Below are 22,437 nucleotides of genomic sequence, written 5' to 3'. Positions count from 1 at the left end.
AGATGAACACAGGAGAGGAGTGTAAATACAGCAGCAACACTATACACCCATTATTCATTCCAGAAACCTCTGTTGTGGCCAACAGCCTCTATAAGCCTGCTCTGTAGTGTCCCTTTGAAGGGGTATATGGGCAGCTGCTACAGAGAGTGACAGATCAGTGCCTCTGGGAAATGCTTTAGAGAGGAGATGATTCATACTGGTCTGGTTCATACCCAGGATGGGCACACGATCACAGGTGGTAAAAGGGGAGTGAATGACAGAATATAACTTAATTCTCAGTAGCCTACTTTGTGTTCATCTGTTATAATGAAAATGTTCCATACTTACACAGGAAAGCGTTCTTTTGATCCTCTGTCAGTTCCTCAAACACCTCCCAGAATGTGATGACGTTGGGATGCCACCAACTAATATGGTGAAGCAATAGACACTTGACACGATTCAAACCATTTGTCAAATCAATGTATCAAAACAACATTTTAGCCAGGTTGCAGAATGTGTTACACAGAACATGTTCACCATGAATCCCAAATCAACCCCTAGGACACTTGTTGTTTTTTTTAGGCTCCATCTTGCCCTCTGATAGGCTAGGTGACATTTTTACCATATCTTAATGTTTTTACTTGTCTAATGCTCTCAGATGTAGACAATTGGCTAGGGGTAGAGTTGGGACTGAGCTTCAGTCATGTAGTAACAACACATGGTTCTGACCTGTTTCAGCATTTCCCAGTCATTGTTCTCCTTCCTCACCATCACTCCCCTCAGTTCCTCTGGCTGGTAGAACTCCACCACGTCCATGTCACACACCTCGAAGAAGCCTTTCCTGAACTCTTCAAACACCTTCTCTACTGACTGGTTGAAGATGTAGTTCACATAGGTGTCAACAAACTCCTTCCTGTCAAAAGAATGACAGACAGAGTCAGCTATCCATTGAGTTGTAGCTAGTATAGGTTGGTGTCAATGCCAGTTGGTGTCAATTCAAGGAATGAGAAGCCCCATTTACTTTCAATGATGGTTTTTCCATTCATACTATTACATTACAGGTTGAGATGATTTTGCCAAAATGGAATTGACCCCAACCCGGGTAGCTGTAGCAATGGAAAAATGTGTCATACTGTAAACCTTGTATTTTGTCAGTTGTAAATATTGCTATAATCTTGCTTGTTAGCACTTGTGACGAGGTCCACCGCTATGTCACCCCACATCACCTATAATAGTGAGTAATGAAAATAGTGAGGTAAATGAACAATGACAACACTGCAAACTGAGGGTATGGACAAATAGATGGGAGTGATCTGGGAGAGACACACTGAAATAATATAATTTATCTTATGTTCAGTAATTCATACCGCTTCACTTCAATTAACTACAGACGTAGGATCTTAATTTGAGCCAATTTGATACAGCAGGAAAATAATCCTGCAGCAACAGGAAATGTGAATTATTATGTGTTTTATATTAATGGACATTTTTTGTATGGGTTGATACATTTTTTCATACGGGCAAATCAAGTCTGTCATTTTAAAGTGGAAATCACTAACTTTAGAAGCCTTTTAATTACATTTTTTATTTTTTATATTTAACCTTTATTTAACTAGGCAAGTCAGTTATGAACAAATTCTTATTTACAATGACGGCCTACAGTGGTTAACTGCCTTGCTCAGGGGCAGAACGACAGATTTTTACCTTGTCAGCTCGGGGATTCAATCCAGCAACCTTTCGGTTACTGGCCCAACGCACTAACCACTAGGCTACCTGCCGCCCCAAACCTTTAAAACCTTGAATACACTACAAGTTTGCATTTCTTGCTGTGCGGGAAAATTGTCAACAACAAAAGAGTGATCAAATTAAGATCCTACATCTGTATTATGCTACATATTATTTGTTCATTGATCAAACTGTCTAAATGCAATACATACTGAGAAAGTCATGTCCATGTTTTCGACATCATCATCAGGATAATCCAAGATGTACTGCAAATTCCTTCAAAAGCATTGAAAACAATATGTGACAATAGATGTGACAATTATAAATCAGCAATCAATAAATCATGATGCATTAATCAATAAAAAACAATTTATCCAAATAAGTCATCATTGTGTATCCACACAGAGCAAGTGCCATGTTATGGTATAAACTTACCCTGCTTCAATGGGGCTAAACTCTCTCAGGTCCTCTAAAGAGGGCTTGATGTTCACCAGCTTCTTGAAGAATGCCGTGGGGAAGGGGGAAGTGCACCATGTGGTTGTTGTACAGGGCCATCCCACACAGAACCCCAAACAGGAAATCACGCGTCTCCTCTACTCTAGCCTGTTAGTGAGGATGGGTTGGACAAGAGACAAGAAATACGCCATGAGTGAAAGTATAGGACATGCTGTTGATAACCTGATAGCCTGCTTGATATGCAGTAAAGGGAACGTACTGTGGGTTCTAGAATACAGTAGTAGGCTAGTAATACATTTACATTTAAGTCATTTAGCAGACGCTCTTAACCAGAGCGACTTACAAATTGGAAAGTTTATACATATTCATCCTGGTCCCCCCGTGGGGAATGAACCCACAACCCTGGCGTTGCAAGCGCCATGCTCTACCAACTGAGCCACACGGGACCAGTAGTAATACTGTAGTAGTTCCTCTCTAGGAACATAACATTACAGTGTTTCACTACCAGCACATTTGAAGCTATTTGAAAGTACAATGATTATTGATTATTGATAAAATAATGTGGTGAGGCGTGGAAAACCTCATAATCCATGTGTGATTTCCCTAAACGTGCCGTCACCTTTGCAGGGAACCAGGCCAGCGTCTTGGTGTCGTTGTACATGAACATCCCAGACTCGGGTACCAACAGCCTATCAAACACATGGAGGAAGAAGTCCCTTTTGTAGACGTCTGTCAGCCTCGCGTCCTCGTCGAAATACAACTGAGAGGGTAAGCACTACATTTCGGCATAGCCCTTCTCTGTTCAAAACATTGCCTCATCATTGGAAAGCTATCATTCCTAATTGAAATAATATGGCCTTGCCACAAGGGACCTATTGAAGGTACTGTGACATGCTACACTCAGTTGTTGGAAAGTGTGTTCGATGAGTGATCCTCTCCTCAGCCTCAGCTCAAAAACGGAGCAGGGGGATTCTGCAATGCATACAGTACAATATTACGTCTTCAGTTAGTGCTCTTCTAGTACAAGACAGGTATTCATTTCAACCAGTTTCTTCCATCAAAAAGGTTAAGAAATATGGTTGGTTTCTTCAGTAGTGGTGGTCAACATTCTGGAGCTACTTGGAATGCAGGCTTTTCCTCCGGCCCTGTTCTAACACACCTGGTTCAGCTAATCAAGGTCCTGCTGAGCAGCTGATTAGTAGAACCAGGTGTGTTAGAGCAGGGCAAGAGCAAAAGCCTGCATGCACAGTCAGTTGTTCTCTAGAAGGGGGTTTAGCCACCCTGATTTATACTATCTACTGTATATTATAATAATATATATTGAGAAGCAAGTTTCATTACGTTTGTGAGTGCGGCGTTGATGTTAAAAATGTTTATCTTGCTGTGCAGATTCATCAAGAATGGGTAATGACAAAAGATGGCAGGTGTCTGATCCACATCTTGAAAGTGATGTAAAAGAAAATGTACAATGCATCTCAATTAAGGAGCTTCTTTGTCTAATTACGTTCATCTGCCCTGAAAATAATGAACCTCAGCAGGTGAGAAAGATTCTCCAGTAGGAAAACAAAATGTTTCCTTCACTCTCTCTTTCCAGACCATTTCAGGTAGAGGAAATCTAAAGCCTCTTGAGATGCAGCCTAGGACACTTTCTAAGACCCAAACAACAAACATCAAAACACCTCAAGACTGACAGCAAATAGCATGGTTAGCAATCAGTGACTGAGACAAAATATATATTTTGAACATAAACACCAAAGCTTTACATCCTCCCCTAGAAATATGCGATTGAAGTGAACCTCCTCCATACAAAAGGTACTGTCTGGAACGTTCTGGGTCTCTCCAGATTTTTTGGTTTGCCTTTGAAATATAGAAAAGTCAAATACATTTTGACAATAAATACAAAATTATTAGCAAGTATTAGAAAAATATTTTCCATGTGAGTCAGCAAAATTTGAAGCTATTTGAAAGTACAAAGATTATTGATTATTGATAAAATATTATTTAATCAAGTCTCAGTTAGGTCTCATCAGTTCTAAATAGGTTGCATTGAAATAACTGCCACCCTGGCACCAGATTGGTCCCGGAAGTTGACTGGTCAAAATGGGGAAACAGCTTTATAAATGGATTGACAGTTCGAGCAGAGAAGCATGGACACTGACTCTGTGGAGATGGTCGAGGACCTGGAGCAGGTGTTTGACCCCAGGGCCATATGTTTACTTTTCAGAATCACCAACAGGGCCTTCTTCCACACCCCAATGTGCTTGGTCATGACAAAGGGCTTCAATGAGTCGGTCACATACAGGACATGATAACACACAGATTGGCCGAGGGATAATGGAACCGGAGGGGATGACTGCCGTTTTACGTGCTCCTAACCAACTGTGATATTTTGTTAATTTTTTGGGGGTAACTTATTTTCTTACTTATTATGTACATAATGTTGCTGCTGCATTCTCTTATTACCAAAAATAACTTCTGGACATCAGAACAGCGATTTCTCACCTCGAACTGGACAAAGATTTTTCCTTTAACGAGTCCAATGCGAAGGATATACTGCTTTCTCTGGAACTGGCACAAATCCCCATCATTTGTGTGAAGAAAAGACGGAGAAAAAGGTCGGGCTGCCTTCTGAGAATTTGTAGGCGAGTGAGTAAACCTCTACTGCCATCCGTTCTATTGGCCAGCGTGCAATCATTGGAAAACAAAATGGATGATCTACGATCAAGATTATCCTACCGAAGGAACATTACATACTGCAATATCATATGTTTCATAGAGTCGTGGCTGAACGACGACACTGATAATATAGAGCTGGTGGGATTTTCCATGCATCAGCAGTACAGAGAAGCTATGTCTGGTAAGACGAGAGGTGGGGTGTGTGTCTATTTGTCAATAACAGCTGGTGCGCAATGTGAAGTCTCGAGGTATTGCTCGCCTGAGGTAGAGTACCTTATGATAAGCTGTTGACCACGCTATCTACCGAGAGAGTTCTCATATATATTATTCGTAGACGTCTAGTTACCATCACAGAACGATGCTGGCACTAAGACCGCACTCAACGAACTGTATAAGGCCACCTTTACTCCACACACAGAGACGCATGCAAAGCTCTCCCTCGCCCTCCATGTGGAAAATCTGACCATAGTTATATCCTCCTCATTCCTGCTTACAAGCAAAAACTAAAGCAGGAAGTACCAGTGACTCGTTCAATATGGAAGTGATCAGGCGACGTGGATGCTACGCCATAGGACTGTTTTGCTACCACAGACTCGAATATGTTCCGGGATTCATCCAATGGCATTGAGGAGTATACCACCTCAGTCATCTGCTTCATCAATAAGTAAATTGACAACTTCGTCCCCACAGTGACCGTACCTACATATCCCAAGCAGAAGCCATGGATTACAGGCAACATCCGCATCGAACTAGAGCTGTGGCTTTCAAGGAGCGGGACACTAATCCAGATGCTTTAAGAAATCCCGCTACGCCCTCAGACAAACCATCAAACAGGCAAAGCGCCAATACAGGATTAAGACTGAATCCTACTACACCGACTCTGATGCTCGTCGGATGTGGCAGGTCTTGAAAACTATTACGGACTACAAACCCAGACGCGAGCTGCCCAGTGACGCGAGCCTACCAGACGAGCGAAATGCCTTTTATGCTCGCTTCGAGGCAAGCAACACTGAAGCATGCATGAGAGCACCAGCTGTTCCGGACGACTGTGTGATCACGCTCTCGGTAGCCAATTTGAGCAAGACCTTCAAACAGGTCAACATTCAAAGCCGCGGGGCCAGACGGATTACCAGGACGTGTACTCAAAGCATGCACGGACCAACTGGCAAGTGTCTTCACTGCCATTTTCAACCTCTCCCTGACCGGGTCTATAATACCTACATGTTTCAAGCAGACTGCCGTAGTCCCTGTGCCCAAGGAAGCAAAGGTAACCTGCCTAAATGATTACCGCCCTGTAGCACTCACTTCGGTAGCCATCAACAGCATCATCCCGGACACCCTAAACCAACTCCAATTCACATTCTGCCCCAACAGATACACAGATGATGGAATCTCAATCGCACTCCACACTGCCCTTTCCCATCTGGACAAAAGGAACACCTATGTGAGAATACTGTTCATTGACTACAGCGCAGCGTTCAACACCATAGTGCCCACAAAGTTCATCACTAAGCTAAGGACCCTGGGACTAAACACCTCCCTCTGCAACTGGATCATGGACTTCCAGACGGGCCGCGCCCCAGGTGGTAAGGGTAGGCAACAACAAGGCAACAACACGTCTGCCATGCTGACCCTCAGGGGTGCGTGCTTAGTCCCCTCCTGTACTCCCTGTTCACCCACGACTGCGTGGACAAACACGACTCTAACACCATCATTAAGTTTGCTGGCTACACAACAGTGGTAGGCCTGATCACCGACAACAATGAGACAGCCTATATGGAGGAAGTGAGAGACCTCACAGTGTGGTGCCAGGACAACAACCTCTCCCTCAATGTGAGCAAGACACAGGAGCTGATCATGGACTACAGGAAAAGGCAGGCCGAACAGGCCCCCATTAACATCGACGGGGCTGTAGTGGAGCGTGTCGAGAGTTTCAAGTTCCTTGGTGTCCACATCACCAACACACTATCAGGGTCCAAACACACCAAGAGAGTCGTGAAGAGAGCACGACAACACCTTTTCCCCCTCAGGAGACTGAAAAGATTTGGCATGGGTCCTCAGATCCATAAAGTTCTATAGCTGCACCATCGAGAGCATCCTGACCGGTTGCATCACCACCTGGTATGGCAACTGCTCGGCATCTGACTGTAAGGGGCTATAGAGGGTGGTGCGTACAGCCCAGTACATCACTGGGGCCAAGCTTCCTGCCATCCAGGATTTATATACTAGGCGGTGTCAGAGGAAAGACCAAACATTTTTTTTAAACTCCAGTCACCCAAGTCATAGACTGTTCCCTCTGCTACCGCACGGCAAGCGTTACTGCTTCTACCCCCAAGCCATAAGATTGCTGAACAATTAATCAAATGGCCCCTCGGACTAATTACATTGACCCCCCCTCCATTTGTTTTTACACAGCTGCTACTTACTGTTTATTATCTATGCATAGTCACTTCACCCCTACCTACATGTACAAATTACCTCGACTAACCTGTGCCCCCTCACATTGACTCGGTACCGATACCCCTGTCACGGGTTACTAGGAGTGGAAGGTAGGAGTCAGGTGCAGAGAGCAGAGGGTTCAATGATTTGTATAAATTTAATTCTCCGGAAAAAACGGTCACGCCAAACACAGGGCGCATACACACTCAACCCAGAACACAGGGCAAACGATCCAGAGAACAAAAAACATCCACAATCGACAGAGAACACAAAATAATCCCGCACAAACCTAAGCGGGCCTAACAGGCTTAAATAGATCAAAATCAAGAAACACTAAAAGGAACAGGTGCAACTAATAAGACTAAACTAACAAAAAAGGAAAAAGGGATCGGTGGCGGCCAGTAGACCGGCGACGACGACCGCTGAGCACCACCCGAACAGGCAGGGGAGCCACCTTCGGTGGAAGTCGTGACAACCCCCTGTATATAGCCTTGTTTTATTTTATTTCCTTTCTCAAACAACTTTGTGGGGGCATAGAATTTGCTCTACTTCACAATCATTCCAGGGGCATCCCCAAAGTGTACACATTTTGTTTTAGCCCAGCACTACCACACTTGATTCAAAGAATCTCAGGTTTTGTTCATTTAGCCTAGTCTAAATCTGCCAGACAGCAAATGAACAAGGACAATAGAAGTTGGCTACAGCACAAACAGATATACGACTACGTTATTGTTGATTAGTTGAATTTGGGGTGACACACTTTAAACATTTTAAATGGACGGCAACATTACCGAGGACCTGCAGCTTGTCGGGGTGCAGTCTGAGGATAGCAGCAGCAATGGCTTCAGTGAGATCTGTCCTTCTGTGCTGTTTGTGAAGGACCCTCAGGAGCTCAGGGAGAACCACAAGTCCTCCACTCTAATGTGCTTCTCATACAAGGAGGGAAGTAGTGTGAGCTGGACAACAGCTTCAATCTAGTACAATGAAAGAGGTGTGTGAATCGTCCTTCGTTCAAATGATAATGACAACAATTTAGATGTATTTCAGCAACTCAATGTGCAATCAAAGACACATGTCAGAATACATAGGAATAGGATTACATATAAATGTATAAATATATTCACAAAATACCTCAGTCAAAACTTGGTCCTTTTTCGCCAGCTTCCGGAATGCGCCTTGGACGAGTGACAAACTCAGGCCAGACTGTTTTGGTAAGGTTTGGTAATGTTTGTCACAACTAATAAAACCAATACATAATAGTCAATATCTATGCCGTATTTAAACCAGTATTCTTCAATAATGTAATATTTCAAACATAAGTCAATCATGTATTTGAACCAATATTAAATACTGTTACCTTTAATCAAGAAAGCTCCTATTTAAACATGATGCAGAAGAAAACATGTTTGTGATTTCCCTGCAAATGCAAGTTTGAGTTATTTAAATTCAGTATGTGACTGTACATGAACAAAACAAAGAAACAACAACAATATATATCCGAACAACATTTAGTTCAAATGATAGGGGAAAGTATTATTATGTCAGACAGATATACAACCTTAGTCAGAACGGCAGTATGTTCCCCTCCACATGAAATCAAAACAGTCTTCTTCAGAATCAGGCAATCAACAGGAGCTGGAACATGTCGGTCATAAAAAAAAATTGTTAATTTTATAATTCTAATTTTTATTACAATTATTTAATTACAAAACATACATAATATCACACTCAAACACATGACACAACATTGTTCTCTCTCATCCTGGTTAAAATACCCTTTAGACAGGCACATTTCTGTACTTTTCTTAAATATTTTACACATAATTTCAATTAATGTGGTTCATATTAGATATATCAGGGGTCTCCAGCTACAGCCTGAGGGAGCTACTGGGTGTGAAGGCTTTCGTTTAAACCCAACACACGTGTTTCAAACAATGTACTGTTTATGGTCTTCGGTCTGGACCTTGATTACTTAAATATATTTAACTACAGACAACATATACATTGTGTAATGTATACTATACCTGTTGTGTCCCCTAGTCCCAGTTGCCCGGCGGTGTTCTTGCCCCAGCCGAACACAGCTCCAGAAAGGGACCGAGCAAAGTGAGAACATTGTACAGGATTACAGTTTTGAAAGGTTAGACTGTTTTGTTTAAGTTGTATTGTGAAACTCTAGCGATTAGTGCTGTGTTCACGGTCATTTACCCTGTGTTAGTGAAATTGAATGCTGGTCTCCACATTCAACCTGAGTTACCTATCGGTTACATAGGTTATCCAATGGTCTGATAGAAAAAATAAATTAAATAAATAAACAGATGAAGAAGATTAGAGTTGGCCCATTTGAATTAAATGACAAATAAATTGTTTTTATACTTTAGCTATTTGAATGTGGGGGTGACTACAACGTCAATCAAAACATTGACACTGAATTACTATAAGGTATTGCTCACATTTTTTAGGAATGCATCATTATGGAATTCACCTGAATATCGGTTTTGTCCAAGCAGAGAATCCGGCCCGTGTGAGAATCTCCACAACTCAGAGCCCGAAGCATCTCCCTACAGTTCACAATCTCTAAAGCACATAAAACATATGATTCCGCAACTCAGAAAAATATATTATTAATAAATTGATTGGAAAGGAGATTAGACCTACTCAGTTTCCCTGTGATTATTATCCCATCTTGGTCCTCTTGAATCCGCGCGACTGACACTTGTCTCCCCATTATTTCTGATAAACGCGACCACACTGGTACCTGCTGACAGATCCTGAATTTTCGATTTTCGATTGAGGTGTATATAATCAATGCAACTAATATCAGTTTTGGTCGTATCTAAACCATTCGGCTTCACTAAACCAAAGCCGTTACGACTATCCTCTCTCCATGAAACCATTGCTGTGTTATATTCCTAAACTAGTCCATACAGATTCTAACACTTGAAGGACAGCACTTGGCGATGCTCCGTCTCAATGATGGGTATGAGATCAATATCATGCCAAATGTATTCACAAATGTAAATCAACAATCCAGAAATGTAAATAATTTTGCACAAATGTAAATCACTTCCCACAAATGTAAATCACCAATCCACAAATGTAAATCACTTTCCACAAATGTAAATCACTTTCCACAAATGTAAATCGCTATCAACAAATACAATTCACTATCCACAAACAAACACCTTTTGATTTGAATTTGTAAATCGATATATTGAACTTGATTTTTTTTTATCACTGCAGATATGCAGGTCATTTCCAAAGGCCTTCTCACGCGTAGAAAAAATGTTATCACGCGTAGAAAGCGATTTGTATTCTTGGAAAAAAGGTTTGTAGCCATAGAAAGCGATTTCTATAAATCGCTGGCAGCCTCTCGTTCAGCCATGTTGATGCCTGCCTTTCAAGGCTGCAGAAATTATAGTATGGTAACCATAGTATGTCCAACGTAAATAATCGAAACCCTAGCCCTAGATTACTCTATATTTGCAACAATATTGCAGTGTACACCCGTTCCTCACCTAAATAGTTGAATTAGCTGGCCAGTGTGATGGCACCACTAAATGTGAAGGATATGTCGTACATTGTAAATTATTATAATCCATCGTTATTATAATCCATCGCACAGACGATGAGCATTAAGGAAACATAAATAATGCTTGAAACATTACCACCTAGTCGATACCTACCTGTATGCATCTCAGTGGAACTGGCTCATACACTGACTTTATGCTGTCAGGAATTGTGAAAAACTGAGTTTAAATGTATTTGGCTCAACTGTATATATCATTGAGCTAATAAAGCCGCATACAAACATGGTCTCTTTTTTTGTTTTCTTGAGTAAATCAGCTTTGATTGTATCAGGTGTGAAGGTAAGACCCAGATGCAGACAACGTCGAATTAACAATGGTTTAATAATCCAACAGCGGTAGGCAATAGACAGGTCAAGGCAGTCAGCGGTCAGTAAACTAGAGGTGGGGCAAAGGTACAGGTGGGCAGTCAGGCTCAGGGGCAAGCAGAGTGGTCAGGTAGGCAGGCTCAGAGTCAGGACAGGCAAGGGTCAAAACCAGGAGGGCGAGAAAAAGAGAGACTGGGAAAAGCAGGAGCTGAGACACAAAACTGCTGGTTGACTTGACAAACAAGACGAACTGGCAACAGACAAACAGAGAACACAGGTATAAATACACAGGGGATAAGGGGGAAGATGGGCGACACCTGGAAGGGGGTGGAGACAATCACAAAGACAGGTGAAACAGATCAGGGTGTGACAGACTGGACTGATCATGTCCAGTCTGATCAACATCATACTTTCAAAATCTTAGCTAGTAGTCATCATCATGAATCTAGTCGACAATCTACCGGTAAATCCTTTTTAATCATTGTCATATGAAGAGAAATAATGAAGGGAAATTATAGATAAAATGTATCGGTGCTCATCGGCCATTGGACATAAACCTTTCACAACAAGTTGGAAATCGCAAATTCAACAATGAGTGGTTTGGAAGGAATCAGTGGCTAACTGCAAGCATTGCAAAGCAATCATTAGCCTGCTATTCAGTGGAGTGGCTGTGTTGTACCAAGTCTAAGATTAAGTGTCTCCTTTCCTAGTTTAAAATTATAAACATTCAACATTTTTGCCGCGCTCAAAACAACTGTTATCTCGGAACTGCAAAATCTGAGTTCAAGACAACTGGGAACTCGGAAAAAACGAGCTACGACTTTCGAACTTTCATCCAACTCGGAATTGTAAATCCGGGACTTGGGCCTCTTTCTAGAGCTACAACATGAAGATCACTGACTTCATCATGATTTGTCCTTTTTTTCTTCTAGTTCCCATTTGTCTTGAAAGCACCATACATCCAGAGAATGGCAGACTTTGATGACAAAGTTTGATGACAAAATTTGATGACAAAATTTGCCCACAAAGGACCACTGCGCCACCTTCCTTTTCAAGTGAGCACAGCACAACAAGGTGAGTCCAAAAATGTATTGTATGCTGCTGCATAAATTATGTAATATGCCAGGGAGATATGTATACTGAGGCTGATAAAGTAATACTAAGTGTATGTTGTGTAGTAAGCTGTTAGTAGCCCATGTGCCTCACCCTCATAATTTGGTATTTTTTCACCTCTTAATTTGTCCTACTGTTCTGACTTGGTGGTGCACATGTAGCCTATAACCTGTTTTTGAGAAATGTAATCATTGATTATTGTAGGAGCTTTATTTGTCTGCTTATATGCCCCCTTTATTTCTCCTGCGGTTCTGACTTGGTGTACACTGTAAAAACGGCCCAAGTTCTGAATTATGTTGCTGTACATTTCAAAAGTGCTGAACAAATAGTTATATTGACTACGTCCGTCCTAGCTCACTCATTGTCTTAATCGAAATTACGGATTGCCTCTTATCCGCTTGTCATCCCCTGATGCTATAGTTTGTACATCTCAATTGTCAGTAGAAACCACATTTGTTTTAGCAAGTCAGCCATATCAGCTATGTTTTTTGAAAAGGCAGTAAATGAGGCTGAATGAACTGTTTCGCTGCCAGACAAGGCTCTGCTGATAGCAAGGTGTAGCAGTGGTAAGGATTCACTCCATGGTGCTGAAAAGAAAGCTCTGCTGTTGGGACAGCTTTATGAAGGCCCTAGCAGTTTGTGGGCACCGTTTGTCACCGTTATTGTGCAACTAATGTGATGTTTAGTGTTGTGTAGCTTACTGGCTTTGCTGGCATGCATCCAATTATTTTGTTTTGTTTGCCCCACCAAGAATTACATGCTAAAATCGCCAGTGCATAACACATGTTTTTCCAGCAGCAGATTATGATTGATAATGTCAAAAGCTGCACTGAAGTCTAACAGAACAGCTGCCACAATCATCTTATTGTCATTTTCTTTGTCTAAGTGCCGTACATGTTGAATGCCCTTCCCTGTAAGCGTACTGAAAGTCTGTTGTTATACTGAACAAAAATATAAACGCAACATCCAAAGTGTTGGTCCCATGTTTCGTGTTTCATGTTTGAGCCAGTAAAGGGTGCTGTTATTGGTAGAGAGGTTTGCAACTCTCTTTGTTATTGGTCTACTCACTTATTTACCACCTGGTGAAGGAAAGTACGTGAACGTGTTTTGTCATTTTTGGCAATGCAGACTGCTGTATGAGATAAATGAGAGAAATGTAATGAGATAAATGAGATAAAATGTCATTCTAAGCAGAACATTAGTTTTTTCCCGGAAGTGTTTTGTTCGTATGTGGAGTTTGTCTGTAGGCGATTGCCTGGTATTTATTTGAAAATGACGTGGTAACAATAGCTGCTTTCTGGTACCTCAGCGAACAACTGGTAACTACCTGGTTACAAACGATACCCAGTGGCGCTTGTTTAAATTAATTTAAAAAGAGTAATTGATTACTAAATATTATATAATAACCACTTCAGAATGTAATTTCTTAGTAAATATCAGGTAAACAGTGTAACTGATTAATCAATTCTTTGCAGGGGTAAAAAATTTAATTAAAAAAGTGAAATTACATGCACCAGCTTTAAGTTGCTGGGACCTCCTAATAACGTTTGATTCTATTTGACATCTCGATAAAAGCAACGGCTTCACCCTGCCTCTTGTTATTTTTGATTGCGTGTGTGTATGTGTGAGCGCGTGTTGGTGTTGTGTATGTGTGTGCGGTATTTTCAGAAGAAGAAGACAAGAGAATAGATACAGTGAGTCCGAGAGCAGTTCTGGTGTTTCCTCAACATTCTTTTTTTACTTGCTACATCAACAAAACGGTGAGTGAGTCAGAATCACAATGCAGCCGTTTTTATATCAATAACTAAATAATTGAAGTAACAATTAAGTAGCCTACCTTTAACAACAACAAAAAATCTCACCAACATTAAAAGAAAAATGTATTGCAACAATAATAACAATATTACACATCAATACAGGGACATACCTGTGAATACAATGAATAAATTAAGTAATAGAACTCCCCTCCCCCCTCCAAAAAAAGAATAATTCAGGCCATAATTTATATGTGACAAGGCAATGAGACATTCAGACATATGACTTCTAATAATTTTTCCAACGTTTTAAGTTTCACAAGTTTGAGGGATTTATAAAATTGTACAAAAGAAGGAATTTTCCCACCCCATTTACATATAAGTATACCTGTCACGCCTGCTCCCGCAGAGAGGGGCTCTGGCACTCGAGGGCGCCAACCTGACATACATTACGCACACCTGTCACCAGCATTACACGCATCTGCGCTCATTGGACTCACCTGGACTACTTCACGTTTTGATTGCCTTCCCTATATCTGTCTGTTTCCTCTGTTTCATCCCCGTGTCAGCATTATTCTCATTTCCTTTTCCCCTGTCCAGACGCTGTCCATATTCTGTTCCTGTCCGTGTTTCATTAAATGTTCACTCCCTGTACTTGCTTCTCGTCTCCAGCGTCTGTCCTTACAATACCCAACATCAGGCTGTAATCATGGATGACACACTGACACTCTCTAGTGGTTAATTCGTGTAGGGGAGAGCTTGTTGAGGGCCACTATAGCGTGAGCAATGATTATGGGGGAGAGCGTGTTGAGGGCGACTAGAGCATGAGCAATGATTATCTACTGTATAGACCGGTGTGTGACATTGTGTTGAAATACAGTAGCCTTGCCTTTGCACTTAAGAGCTTCTCGAAGCAGATCTCAATAACTAGTAGTTCTTCATAGTCCAAATGGACCTCTAGATATGTCATTTGGAGCAGTTTGGAGAAACTACATCACCCACGTTCCTGTCTTTTCTTGAACAGTGAATAAATCAAATGAACGATGAACACCTGAAAAATGAGGAAGTGCAACTGTTTAAGGTAGGGATTGAAGATGGTGTTAAATCACAAGCATTGGACAACAAACACCTTTATTCAATCAATGCATACTCACACAGTAGCCAGAATAGGCAAATAGACTAGAGTCATTCTGTAATTGAAAAATTGCAGTTTTAACAATTATTTGCCCAATTTATATACTTGGGTACATTCATGAATATGCAAGCTAGCGTGAGTTTTACATCAAGTGTCTGTGTATGGAAAAGACATTGATTGGTACTAAATGACAATTTTGAGAAAATACAATATTATCCAAATGCTGTTGATTTTGCTATAAGTGAGCCTCTTCTTAAATAAATCTAAACATCGCAACATGCACACTGCCTTAAAAAGCCAGTAAACACTATATGATTGAACTCTGCACCCATCAAAGCTGCACAACATAAACCTGAACATGTCTGACAATACATTACAGTAGCTGAACCTAAAATATTCACTATAATGGAGGTAAACATAATTTCTTTTCAAATAACCTTGAAAATACAGTATTTACAGATGTTACGTTTTGGCAAATACATGCACATTTTAATTATTCTTTGTAGCATTACTCTAGAATCATATGTGCAGAGAGAGAGAGAGAGTCAGAGACAGGAATGTGAGGAAGATGGAGAAAGAACCTTCATATCTATATTGCTTGTTGAGCATCTCATTCCAAAATCATGACCTTGACCAAAACCTTCGCCTCTCCCGAGTCCGTACGGGTGTTGCAGCGATGAGACAAGACTGTAACTACCAATTGGGGAGAAAAAGGGGTAAAAGTAACACAAAAAAAACATTTCTGTATGGACCTCACTTTATGCACAGGGGCATTGTTATACTGAAACAGGAAACATGAAAAACAGCCCCAGATCCTTAGTCCTCCTTCACCAAACTTTGCATTGCGGCAGGCAGCGTTCTCCTGGCATCCGCCAAACCCAGATTCATCCGCCGGACTGCCAGATGGTGTAGCGTGATTGATCACTCCAGAGAACGTTTCCACTGTTCCAGAGTCCAATGGCGGCGAGCTTTACACCACTCCAGCCGACGCTTGGCATTGCGCATGGTGATCTTAGGCTTGTGTGTGGCTGCTCGGCAATGGAAACCCATTTCATGGGTTTGGAACTTGCTAGTGAGTGTTGCAACCGAGGACAGAGCAGTTTTACGCGCTACGCTCTTCAGCACTCTGCGGTATTGTTCTGTGAGCTTGTGTGGCTTACTACTTTGCAGCTGAGCCGTTGTTGCTCATATAACTTTCCACTTCACAATAACAGCCCTTACAGTTGACCGGGGCAGCTCTAGCAGGGCAAAAATTTGACGAACTGACTTGTTGGAATCCTATGACTGTGCCACGTTGAAAGTCACTGAGCTCTTCAGTAAGGCTATTCTACTGCCAATGTTTCACTATGGAGATTGCATGGCTGTGTGCTCGATTTTATACACCTGTCAGCAACGGGTGTGGCTGACATAGCCGAATCCACTAATTTGAATGTTTTGTGTAAAATATAGTGTACAAAAAAAAGTAGGGGCTTGGATCAGAAAACCAGTCAATATCTGATGCGTCCACCATTTGCCTCATGCAGCGCATCTCATTCGCACATCTCCTTCACATAGAGTTGATCAGGCTGTTGATTGTGGCCTGTGGAATGTTGTCCCGCTCCTCTCCGATGGCTGTGCGAAATATTTGAATATTGGCGGGAACTGGAACACTCTGTCGTACACGTCGATCCAGAGCATGCCAAACATGCTCAATGGGTGACGTGTCTGGTGAGTATGCAGGCCATGGAACAACTAGAACATTTTCAGCTTCCAGGAATTGTGTATAGAGCCTTGCGACATGGGGCTGTGCATTATCATGTGGAAACATGAGGTGATGGTGGCGGATGTCAGCAAACCGCTCGCCCACACAACGCCATACACGTGGTCTGCGATTGTGAGGCCGGTTGGACGTATGGCCAAATTCTATAAAATGACCTTGAAGGTGGCTTTTGGTAGAGATTGGAACATTGAATTATATGGCAACACCTCTAGTGGACATTCCTGCAGTCAGCAAGCCAATTGCACGCTCACTCAAAACTTGAGACATCTGTGTCATTGTGTGATGTGACAAAACTGCATATTTTATTGTGGCCTTTTATTGGGTTCAACTCAGCATTTGGTAGGTGAGCCTAATATTTGGTGTAATCAGTGTATCAGTGGAGGCTGCTGAGGGGAAGACTACTAATAGCTGGAACAGAGTGAATACAATGGCATGTGTTTGATGTATTTGATGCCATTTCACTTATTCCTCTCCAGCCATTACCACGAGCCCATCCTCCCCAATTAAGGTGCCACCAACCTCCTGTACAGTATATATGACTTGACTAGTACTTTTTCTGTCAGACTCTGCAATCATAACCGGTCAACCTTTAATACGTAACACTGCAGGTTATGCATGACCAATAACTAGCAGTATTTTGTAGTACTACGCTAGAAGGACCTATATTGCCAATTGACATTACAGTGATAATCCCACTACACAATAAATAACTGCAGTATACTTTCACTGGGATTAGTGTGTGCGCTTGCCCATGCGAGTGTGTGCATGCGACCGCTCGCACGCGTGTGCGTGTGTGTGTGTGTGTGTGTTATAAGGTGATGAGATGCTTATCAGAGAGAGGGAGAGCGGGTACTGGCATGTTTATGTAAGAGCCCAGAGCTCTGGATTAAATGTCTTCATGGAATCAAAGAGATGGATGGGTGGATTTTTATCAAACTCTCAGATTGTGTTTTAATACTGCACTATTTCCCATGATGAAATAGTGAAATTCGTTTTAGTACACAGTGCACAGTACTTCACAGTACGTTCTCATGAAATACTTTCATGTTGATGGCTAAATGTGTGTGTGCGTGCATGTGTGTCTGTGAATGTCTGAGTGTGTGTCTGCGTTTATCCCTCAAGTGATTTAATGTGCTAAAAATTGCCTTAACCACAGTAAGTATACACCACGGTATATCACAAAAGCATAAAACAATCCTCGCTTACATATGACATATATCTCATACAATTAAAAAAGAAATGGCACTGTACAATTCGTATAACGATAAAAGCAGCTTCTGAATCAAATTTCAATAACAAAATGGAACATGCTATCATTCTCATTTATACTCAGGAAATTGCAGGCTGACAGAGAAACATTGAATACTCTTTCCCCAGGTGCCTCTCTCTCTCTCTCTCTCTAAAAACAATATAAAAGCAGGGCATACAGTTCACAGCTGTTTCCATCTGTGTGGTATCAGTCTGCTGAACTGACGACAAGCTGATAAAGGATGTATGATTATGGTACAGAAAGACACATTAATAAACAATCTTCCCTTTTCAATATTTTGTGTCATATACATTACGGTTCAAAAGTTTGGGGTCACTTAGAAATGTCCTTGTTTCCCATGAAAACATACATGAAATGAGTTGCAAAATTAATAGGAAATATAGTCAAGACGTTGACGAGGTTATAAATAATGATTTTTAATTGAAATAATAATTGTGTCCTTCAAACTTTGCTTACGTCAAAGAATCCTCCATTTGCAGCAATTACAGCCTTGCAGACTTTTGGCATTCTAGTTGTCAATTTGTTGAGGTAATCTGAAGAGATTTCACCCCATGCCTTCTGAAGCACCTTCTTACATACCATATGGTCAAGCTGCTCCCACAACCGCTCAATAGGGTTGAGATCCGGTGACTGTGCTGGTCACTCCATTATAGACAGAATACCAGCTGACTGCTTCTTCCCTAAAGTTTGGAGCTGTGCTTTGGGTCATTGTCTTGTTGTAGGAGGAAATTGGCTCCACCGTCCACAGGGTATGGCATGGCGTTGCAAAATGGAGTGATAGCCTTCATTCTTCAAGATCCCTTTTACCCTGTACAAATCTCCCACTTTACCACCACCAAAGCAGACCATCACATTGCCTCCACCATCCTTGACAGATGGCGTCAAGCACTCCTCCAGCATTTTTTCTGCATCTCACGAATGTTCTTCTTTGTGATCCCAACACCTCAAACTTAGATGTGTCTGTCCATAACACTTTTTCCAATCTTCCTCTGTCCAGCATCTGTGTTCTTTATCCCATCTTAATCTTTTATTTTTATTGGCCAGTCTGAGATATGGCTTTTTCTTTGCAACTCTGCCTAGAAGGCCAGCATCCCGGAGTCGCCTCTTCACTGTTGACGTTGAGACTGGTGTTTTGTGGGTACTATTTAATGAAGCTGCCTTGTGAGGCGTCTGTTTCTCAAACTAGACACTCTAATGTACTTGTCCTCTTGCTCAGTTGTGCACCGGGGCCTCCCACTCCTCTTTCTATTCTGGTTAGCGCCAGTTTGCGCTGTTCTGTGAAAGGAGTAGTACACAGCGTTCTACGAGATCTTCAGTTTCTTGGCAATTTCTCACATGGAATAGCTTTCATTTCTCAGAACAAGAATAGACTGATGAGTTTCAGAAGAAAGTTATTTGTTTCTGGCCATTTTGAGCCTGTAATCGAACCCACAAATGCTGATGCTCCAGATACTCAACTAGTCTAAAGAAGGCCAGTTTGATTGCTTCTTTAACTTCTTATGGCTGCAGGGGCAGTATTGAGTAGCTTGGATGAAAGTAAACTAGTAAACTGCCTGCTCCTCAGTCCCAGTTGCTAATATATGCATATTGTTATTAGTATTGGATAGAAAACACTCCGAAGTTTCTAAAACTGTTTGAATGATGTCTGTGAGTATAACAGAACTCATATGGCAGGCAAAAACCTGAGAAGAAATCCAAACAGGAAGTGGGAAATCTGAGGTTGGTCGATTTTCAACCCAGCCCCTATTGAATACACAGTGGGATATGGATCTGTTTGCACTTCCTACGGCTTCCACTAGATGTCAACAGTCTGTAGAACCTTGTCTTATGTCTCTACTGTGAAGTGGGGCCGAAGGAGACAGGAATTAGTCAGGTCTACCATGACCTGACCATGCTCTGACAATGCGCGTTCACATGAGAGGGAGCTCTGTTCCATCGCACATCTGAAGTCAATGGTATTCTCTGGTTGGAACGTTATTCAAGATTTATGTTAAAAACATTCTAAAGATTGATTCAATACATCGTTTGACATGTTTCTACTGACTGTTACGGAACTTTTTGACATTTCGTCTGCTTTTAGTGAACGCGCTTCCTGACTTTGGATTTGTTTACCAAACACGCTAACAAAAATAGCTATTTGGACATAAATGATGGACATTACCGAACAAAACGAAAATTTCTTGTGGGAGTCCTGGGAGTGCATTCCGACGAAGATCAGCAAAGGTAAGTGAAGATTTTAATACTATTTATGAGTTTTGTTGACTGCACAATTTGGCGGGTAACTGTATGGCTTCCTTTTGTGGCTGAAAGCTGTTCTCAGATTATTGAATATTGTGCTTTTGCCGTAAAGCTTTTTGAAATCTGACACAGCGGTTGCATTAAGAACAAGTGTATCTTTAATTCTATGTAAAACATGTATCTTTCATCAAAGTTTATGATGAGTATTTATGTTATTTGACGTGGCTCTTTGCAATTTCTCAGGATATTTTGGAGGCATTTCTGAACATGGCGTCAATGTAAACTGAGGTTTTTGGATATAAATATGAACTTTATCGAACAAAACATATATGTATTGTGTAACATGAAGTCCTTTGAGTGTCATCTGATGAAGATCATCAAAGGTTAGTGATTAATTTTATCTCTATTTCTGCTTTTTGTGACTCCTGTCTTTGGCTGGAAAAATGGCTGTGTTTTTCTGTGATTTTGCGGTGACCTAACATAATCGTTTGTGGTGCTTTCGCTGTAAAGCCTATTTGAAATTGGACACTTTAGTGGGATTAACAACAAGATTACATTTAAAATGGTATAAGATACATGTATGTTTGAGGAATTTTAATTATGAGATTTCTGTTGTTTGAATTTGGCGCCCTGCACTTTCACTGGCTGTTGTCATATCATCCCGTTAACGGGATTGCAGCCATAAGAAGTTTTAATCAGCACAACAATTTTCAGCTGTGCTAACATAATTGCAAAATTATTTTCTAATGATCAATTAGCCTTTTAAAATAATGAACTTGGATTAGCAAACACAACGTGCCATTGGAACACAGGAGTGATGGTTGCTGATAATGGGCCTCTCTACGCCTGTGTAGATATTCCATAAAGAATCTGCCGTTTCCAGCTACAATAGTTATTTACAACATTAACAATGTCTACACTGTATTTATGATCAATTTTATGTTATTTTATTGGACAAAAATTTTTGCTTTTCTTTCAAAAACAAGGACATTTCTAAGTGACCCCAAACGTTTGAACAGTAGTGTATATGCCCAACCACCAACCCCTCCTAACAATCTTTCAGTGGGAGACTGCCTGAGGCAATAGCCAGTGAGTAATAGATGCGCGCACAAACACACACACTGGTAAACTACTGGTAAGCTCTGCCTTCATTGCTTAGTCCAGATGTCACACATCTGCCCACGAATCTGCCTGTTGAGACAGCAGCCTACCAGGTGTCCAGTCAGTGTCGTGAGATGGGGGTGTGGAAATGAGAAAAGGCAGGAATAAATGCTTTCGAAAGCTAAGCAAATAGAAGAAAAAAATCAAATGTTTCTCACTGCATCAAGCCAGCAGAAAATACTTTTATAAAGAACAACCGCATTTGCAGCAAACTCACAAGAAATAATTATGTTTGGTGAAATAAAAAAATATGTAAAGGCTTGCTTGGAATGTTTGAGGGACAGTTCGGAGGGCGAAACGTTGACAACGACTTTCCAAACCACTCGTGAACATTCTAGAAACTGGTTGTGGTCGTCATCAACACCTCAGGAGAACTGATCGTCGGCCACATCCTCGGGGTCACTGTAAAGGTTGGACTTGGCTGCCGCCGGTTGGTTGCCATGGTTACCAGTGTTATCTCCGTTAACACTGGCATTGCCATGGCAGCTGGAGACGGCCTTTTTGAAGCTGTGGTGGCGATCGTTGGGGCTGTTGGTCCTGGTGTTCACGCGGGAGAGGGTGCACATGCTGCCCTGGTGACCGGATCGGTGGCGGGTGGTGTTGTTGCGCAGCTCCAGCTCGTCATAGCTGGATACCCGGACAAACGGGCACCAACAGAACACACGCTTGAAGCCCGCCCGGAACCTGTATCCAAACCACAACCCAAACCAGACAGATATACAATGAGTGCATGGTCAGATATTTCACATTTGAGCGGTGGCCAATGAATTCTGAAGAAGGTACACTGGTAGTTTTCTCATCTGGTCTTATTTATCTAGCCAGTGGTTGGCTAGGTTGTGT

The 22,437-nt window shown here is 41.6% G+C and overlaps 1 protein-coding gene and 2 pseudogenes across 1 annotated transcript in view; all 3 read right to left on the bottom strand.

Moving 5' to 3' along the window:
* Positions 1-19: 19 nt before the first annotated feature.
* Positions 20-948, bottom strand: LOC139566682 (probable E3 ubiquitin-protein ligase HERC4; annotated as a pseudogene).
* A 935-nt stretch (positions 949-1,883) lies between these two features.
* Positions 1,884-14,484, bottom strand: LOC139566681 (probable E3 ubiquitin-protein ligase HERC3; annotated as a pseudogene).
* LOC139566837 (neuromedin-K receptor-like) overlaps positions 14,004-22,437 on the bottom strand; it is a 29,230-nt gene continuing 20,796 nt past the window's right edge. The window contains exon 5 of the mRNA XM_071388156.1: positions 14,004-22,281. Coding sequence (XP_071244257.1) covers positions 21,963-22,281 — 319 coding nt within the window. The 3' untranslated portion in view covers positions 14,004-21,962. The remainder of the gene's footprint in view (positions 22,282-22,437) is intronic.

Source organism: Salvelinus alpinus, chromosome 39 (genome assembly GCF_045679555.1).
Source record: "Salvelinus alpinus chromosome 39, SLU_Salpinus.1, whole genome shotgun sequence".
Taxonomy (NCBI): Eukaryota; Metazoa; Chordata; class Actinopteri; order Salmoniformes; family Salmonidae; genus Salvelinus; species Salvelinus alpinus.
Note: the sequence above shows the minus strand (reverse complement) of the source record. Positions and strands in the feature narration are given on the sequence as shown.